This window comes from Merops nubicus, unplaced genomic scaffold (genome assembly GCF_000691845.1).
Source record: "Merops nubicus isolate BGI_N331 unplaced genomic scaffold, ASM69184v1 scaffold34712, whole genome shotgun sequence".
Lineage (NCBI taxonomy): Eukaryota > Metazoa > Chordata > Aves > Coraciiformes > Meropidae > Merops > Merops nubicus.
In genome coordinates, this window is record NW_008592177.1 from 16,646 (window position 1) to 22,803 (window position 6,158).

The following is a 6,158-nucleotide window of genomic DNA, read 5'->3' on the forward strand; positions in this document are numbered from 1 at the left end:
TGCAGACATTGTAGGCAGTAACCTAAAAACCGTTATGAGGCCAACTACCAGCCTGGCCACCAAAGGATTAGCAGAAAAGCATGTGTGTCAAAGACCAGACTGAAACCTCTATCAGGAGAGCCCTAATCCAGGTGACTGACATGGAATCTTGTCAGCCAGTTGATGAAGAGGAAGAGTACACTTCTAGCCCCAGCAGTGCCCATTCAGAGAGCTTCCTACAGTCCTCATGACCCTGTACTGGGCATGAATACAACAGGGAGGTCCATACCTCATGGTTCAAATTCTCATGCTATAGAGAATAACTTCCATAAGCCACCTCTACACAAAGCAGATGCTAAGAAACTATACAAGGACATTGAAAAGAGCCAGGTTACCAACACAAATGCCTCTACGTTTACTCAGCAGAGCTTGCTGTGCTGAAGGGAGCCTACCTAGCTTACTGTCATCTGAGGGTAAGCCTTGTAGTCAAAGCCAACTGCACAGTGGATTCAACTACAGCCTCAGAAACCAAGACTTTTTCAAAGGGTGTTTATCACATATCAGGTGAGAGCCAGCCTCTGCAGTTCTCCTCATGAAATTAACTTTATCTACCAAATAAACAAGACTGGTGCACAGAATTCTCTAGCCAGCACCCAATGAGAAGGAAAACTGCCAAAAACTACATGACTGAGTGGAAGCATGCTTGATTTAAATGGCAACAGAGCAGAAAACAATACCAGAATTATGCTGTCACCTAGACAGTAACAGTGTCTGGCTTATGCATCTTGAAAAACCACCAAAGCATGGCAGAAGCAAAGACTGCATTTTCAGGAATCCACTCATCTAATTAACTCATTAATTCCAACTCCTAACCTGCTGTGACCGTGGCCCCTCACTGACAGTGCCAAGGCAAGTATTGGTAACCCCACAAGTGAACTGCTTCTTTCACTTCAGGAGAAATTTAAAACAATTCTCTCTATCACTTGCTAGGTAATGCTTCAATACAGAATATTCATATCTGAAAAGGAGGAAAGATGCACCACCAACATGGTTGGTTAGGGGCGAGGAAGGAAATTCAGTATGACACTGGAAGACACTCAAGACTGAACACAAACCAGAACTGAGTGCTAAAGAGGACTCAGTTATTGAAAGATGTGCAAGTGAAGCACCCTTTCCAGGGTACTTCCAAGCAGAATGCTAACCTGTATTATCCAGTGCATAACAACAAGGGTACTAGTGTACCCCAGAGAAGCTTCAGGCATTAAATTCCCCCCTAACCCCACAAGAACTTGCTAGTTATTTGCTACCAGCCAAATCTTAATATTTTACTGTTTTCTAGCACAGTTTTATCATTTGCCAAGAATTCAGTTTACTTTAGCATTGGAATGAATGCCAAGTCTTTCTGCTTCAAAAAGACTACAAATTGTTAATTCAAAGCTGCAGAATATTACAGATCCAAGCCACATTTTTATACAATACCTATATACAATAATCAAAATATTTGTCTATGCAACTTTTTAGTAGCTAACGTGTCCTCTATACACAGAAACTCCCTTAAAGAATGGAGGAGATACCTTCAGCTGGAACTTCAGGTCCATGACATGACACCAACAGTAATGGCCAAGAGCCAGACATGCTTTAGGAATCCCCACCCAATCTTAACCAAGTAGAATTGAAAAAAATGACTGTTACCATGCAGAGCTATGGCTTCACGGAAGGGCTGCAAATCAGTCTCTACAGATGAGCTAGTTTCTGTTGAAGTAGCTCGGTTAGGGGATACTACAGTCAGTCTTGGGGGAGCTCTAGAATTTCTTGGAGGAGGAACTTTTCCACATAAGAAGCTGATCAAGTCTTCTCTACGAATAGTTCTTCTGCGCTTTTTAACCCAAGCTAACACATCCTTATTCCGACGCTGATAGCCAATCTGAATTCCTACATCAAAGCTCCGCTGATGGGCATCCACACTTTCTGCAAGGAGAGAGAAAAAAGTTTAGTGTTGCAGAGAGAGCTACGTACAGTATGGAACATCTGACACAGCTGCCAGCCAGCCACGGGAAAGTACAGCTTCTCCAGGTTACCCTAAAGCAGTACCAAGTGAGCTGCAACAAAGTAGGTGGCATTGAAGAGGAGTCCCACTAAACCTAAAAGGAAGATTAGCTACAAAGTTCCACTTCCTTTACAAGTCAAAGTCAAGAGCAACTCAAACACCACAGCATTTACTGCAAGTCAACCCTACTGCACTGTTTATGAAATCCTATTGCATTAACAGTAAAAACACAGAGATGGTCTGAGGAGGGTACTTCCAAAAGACAATGCATTTGAAAAGACACTTAAAATGCACCAGTACAGTGAGGAAACCCCACCAAAAAAAAAAAGGAATAACTGCTCTTCTTGACTCTTCTAGATAAGGAATTTTCAGAAAACTCAATTTCCTTAGAGTCCTCCTAGCTTCATCTGAACTTCAACTGCAGAGGCCATAGTTTTTAAACTAGTAAACACAAGTGTCCCCAATGTCTTCCAGTTAGGCAACACACCAATGATAAAGTCTAAGAAAATTTCCTTCCCCATTTGAGATCCCTTTGCAAATTTGATATACAAAAGCTTTAAACACATTTGCAATTAATCCTACTCCAAAACACAATTTCATTCTCCATCAATGTAACTGGCAAGCTGTGTACAGCAGAACTGTGCCTCCAAAAAAAACACTTAAATGCCTCACCTTGATTTCAAACTTCAGCAAGTACATTTCTAGCTTCTAGTTTGAGTAAAGTTTCAGACAACAGTAACAGGCAGGACAAATCCTGTTCTCTACACAATTACACTCATCTTGTTTGTCATAGATCTGTTACTAGGGCTCTGCCAGCAGCTATTTCAGTTTCATGAAACTTACTGCTATGTTACTCTTGCTCCATTAAGACATCAACATATCCACTCAGTTACATTTACCTGATTTCCATAGATTTAAAAAAAAAAAAGAGCTGATTATAACCACTTTTTATATTCTGGCTTCATTAATGAAGTCCTCTGTAAAAGCCATTTGCCTAGAACAATATTAAGAGCCTTAAGAACAGCTGTCCAATATACTGATTTATAGATACAGTGACATACATCATCTAATCTAGTTTTGCCATACCCAAAAAAAACCAAAATAATCACTATTAAATGCTGTTCTTAGACTTGTATTCTAGGTATCACTGCACCATCCACAAAAGCCATCACCAAAATCTACACTACTGAACAGCAGCACTTCAAACAAAACAACTTACCAGAAAAGAAAAACATGTCAAACTGATTATAGTTAAATTGGGGCTTTTGGAACTTAAGCTACACAAGTATACACAGAGTACTGTGAACATGTTCATGACTTTTAGGCACTCAAAGTATTTTTCCTATGCTGCTTTGCAATCAAAAGGCTAGAAGATTTACAAATGCTAATTCCTGTGAAAGCAATGGCAACATGACAGATTATGCCTCCAGCCATTTTATACTGCACAGCAGCCTAGGCTCCAATGCACTCACAGTAAAAGCTACCAAACACTCTGGAATCAGTTTGGAAACGATATTCCTTTAATCACTTTCAGAACTACCATGAGAAAGTCTTTTTGAGAGGTGATGAGCCCCAATTTATGTCAATATCATGCTTCCCTTGAATACAGGGACACTTTGCAAAGGACTAGCCATGAACTAGTTATGAAGTCAAACACTGAGTGCTGATGTAGTCTGGAAAAATTTCAAGTGTGACTACCCTGGGAAACAGTTTTATGGTAAAAGCTACAACTACTTTGTTTACAAAGGTAAGCTGGCAAAAAAAAGCTTTCAAGTTGCATAGGTTCTGAAGTCAGTCAAGACCAACATCAGCAAACATTCATGGGGTTTTTTTATAAAAATAAGGTAAAACATAGGCTCAGTAGTCTTATTCTAATATATGCCTAAAACTTCCTACAGGGGCCTTAAGTTCTAAATCCTGTACTACAAGCCATGCCTTCACTTCTGAAGTGCAATCTGGAAGACACTCAAATGTCTTTAATTGCAGCCTCTATCACAAGCACCAATCAATTTTGTGATCCAAGACCTTCATGGTGTGGTGTGATATTAAACTTCTCATCCACTTTCAGGAAAATGCTGACATTGAAGAGATAGTGGCATTCTCCCTATGCACTATTCTTCATGTAGCTCTTGTTAAAACTAATTTTGATGCTTCAAAAATCCAAACACTTATCAAATCAGAAAACAGCTGACAGGGCAAGAAGCAGTTTGTCATGTTCAGTTTACCACACCAAGTACTTCTCCAGTGTTTTGACAGAGCCCTTCAAAACAAACATTACTGAGTATGTGAGAAACAAGAGGAGATTTTTAAAGAGCCATGCTTTTCAGTAGCTAAGGCATATTCCCATTAAGAGACTCCACCATGCCTGGTATGTCAGTCTTTAGTTGGCTCTACTTGCATTCTCAACAAATTTCTACCCACTTGGACATTAAATTCAAATGGAAAGATAGCAGTCCTGTTTGAGGCAAAGATTTGTTTCAGGTGCTGCCTTTTGAAGTATTATATTACCCGATTAAATACAGCTTCCTACTGAAATTCTGGTTTCCCTGATCTCCACGTACATACTCTTCTGTTAATCACATTACTGCAGAAAAATATGGCTCATTTTGCCTATAGCACAAGTAATCAAATAATCTAACCAAAATAAAGAGCCCGTCTCTGCAGTAAAGATGCTGTCAGGCAGAGCAATGCCATTTGTAAAAAAGGCTGTAGTTTTTCCAGACAGCTCATTAACACTACCTGCTGCTACTCTAGCACCATGTCCAGTGTCCCACTCCCTCAGACCAACACCTGCCCTGTTTAGTGACCTGTGACACACACACAACATTCAAAGGCACTTTCTGCAACTCAGGTCTCTGGCAGCAACTGCTGCATAGCTACATTTCCTCCATATCTGTCAGAAATGGCATCAGCCATCACCAACATCTTACTAATGTCAATTGCTTCAAGTAAATGCAAACTGAGAAAACTGGAGACAAAGACCATGCAGGCAGAACTACAGATAATGCTGTACAGAGAAAGGGAAAAAAGACACACCCATAACTCAAAAAAAAAAAATCAAACTTGGAACTTTTAAGTTTCTTTCTTCCTAGGAATAGAAAACAGCAACAATGGGAATGACACTGTACCAATTAAAGCCTCCCTTGACATAGGCATCATTTCTGCCCAGTCTTTTAACCAAACTGGAAATCACTTGATCCTTCTGGAGACAAGAATTCCTCTGTTCAACCCAAAGAACAGCAGAGTTCAGAAACAGAGGATAACAAAACGGAGACAAACAGCAAAACAGCACAACCACATACAGCGTGCACTCTTATCAAAGTTATGGCTAACACTGTTTTCTTACAGCCACCCTGGACAGTCATAATGACATTCTAGTGCTTAAAATAAACTGGGAGGCTTACTTAAGAAGTCTGTCAGAAGAAGATAAAACTTCTTGTCACATAACAGCTACACAAAATATTACAACCATTAAGCCCTACCGATGCTCTGCTGCAAATTTACATGTCTTATACTGATAACCCAACATTTGATAAGCCACAAAATACACAAATCCAGGACACCAAAGTATTGTTTAATAAACTACCACACACCCTCCCCAAAAACATGAGAGTGCGTCTCACATGAAAAACATCCTTTTTCAAGGATCTCTAAGTAAAACAGCTTTTAAGCTATTAGTCACTGACATGAGGCAACAGAAAAGATTCAGCTACCGTCAGCTAAAGCAGCCCAGGGAAAAACTTGCAAGATTCAGGAAGCTGCCTTGGGTTAGATTTTATCAGGGTGAATAAGAGGCATTAACAGGCCCTGCTTATGAGTAAGCCGGGGCAGGAGGCAGAGTGGGGCCCGGCTCTGGGAAGGGCCGCCGGGGCAGCGGGGGCAGCCCCTTACCTTTGTAGAGGTTGGTGACCGCAGTGGCGGCGTTCTGGAAGGGGACCCAGAGGGAGAGCCCCGGCTGCTGGCACACCCGGTCTGCAGGGAGGGAAGGACACACGCTGTTTATTTTGGAGTCACCAACTCCGAACGGCCATGTTAGGTTTCGCCATTTTGTTCCACCTTCCGAAGGCAACTCGGGATCAGGGCCGAGAAGGGCGGGCCGGCGGCGGCCCGGGCCCGGGCAGTGGGCACGGCT

At 41.4% G+C, this 6,158-nt stretch overlaps 1 protein-coding gene across 1 annotated transcript in view; it reads right to left on the bottom strand.

Annotated features, from left to right (window-relative positions):
• Nucleotides 1–5,998, bottom strand: part of LOC103767947 (chromosome unknown open reading frame, human C16orf72) — a gene marked incomplete at its 5' end in the record, with an annotated part of 13,723 nt that extends 7,725 nt beyond the window's left edge. Inside the window, 2 exons of the mRNA XM_008935080.1 lie at nucleotides 1,672–1,947; nucleotides 5,918–5,998. Of these exons, the coding sequence (XP_008933328.1) occupies nucleotides 1,672–1,947; nucleotides 5,918–5,998 (357 nt within the window). The remainder of the gene's footprint in view (nucleotides 1–1,671; nucleotides 1,948–5,917) is intronic.
• Between the last annotated feature and the right edge of the window lie 160 nt (nucleotides 5,999–6,158).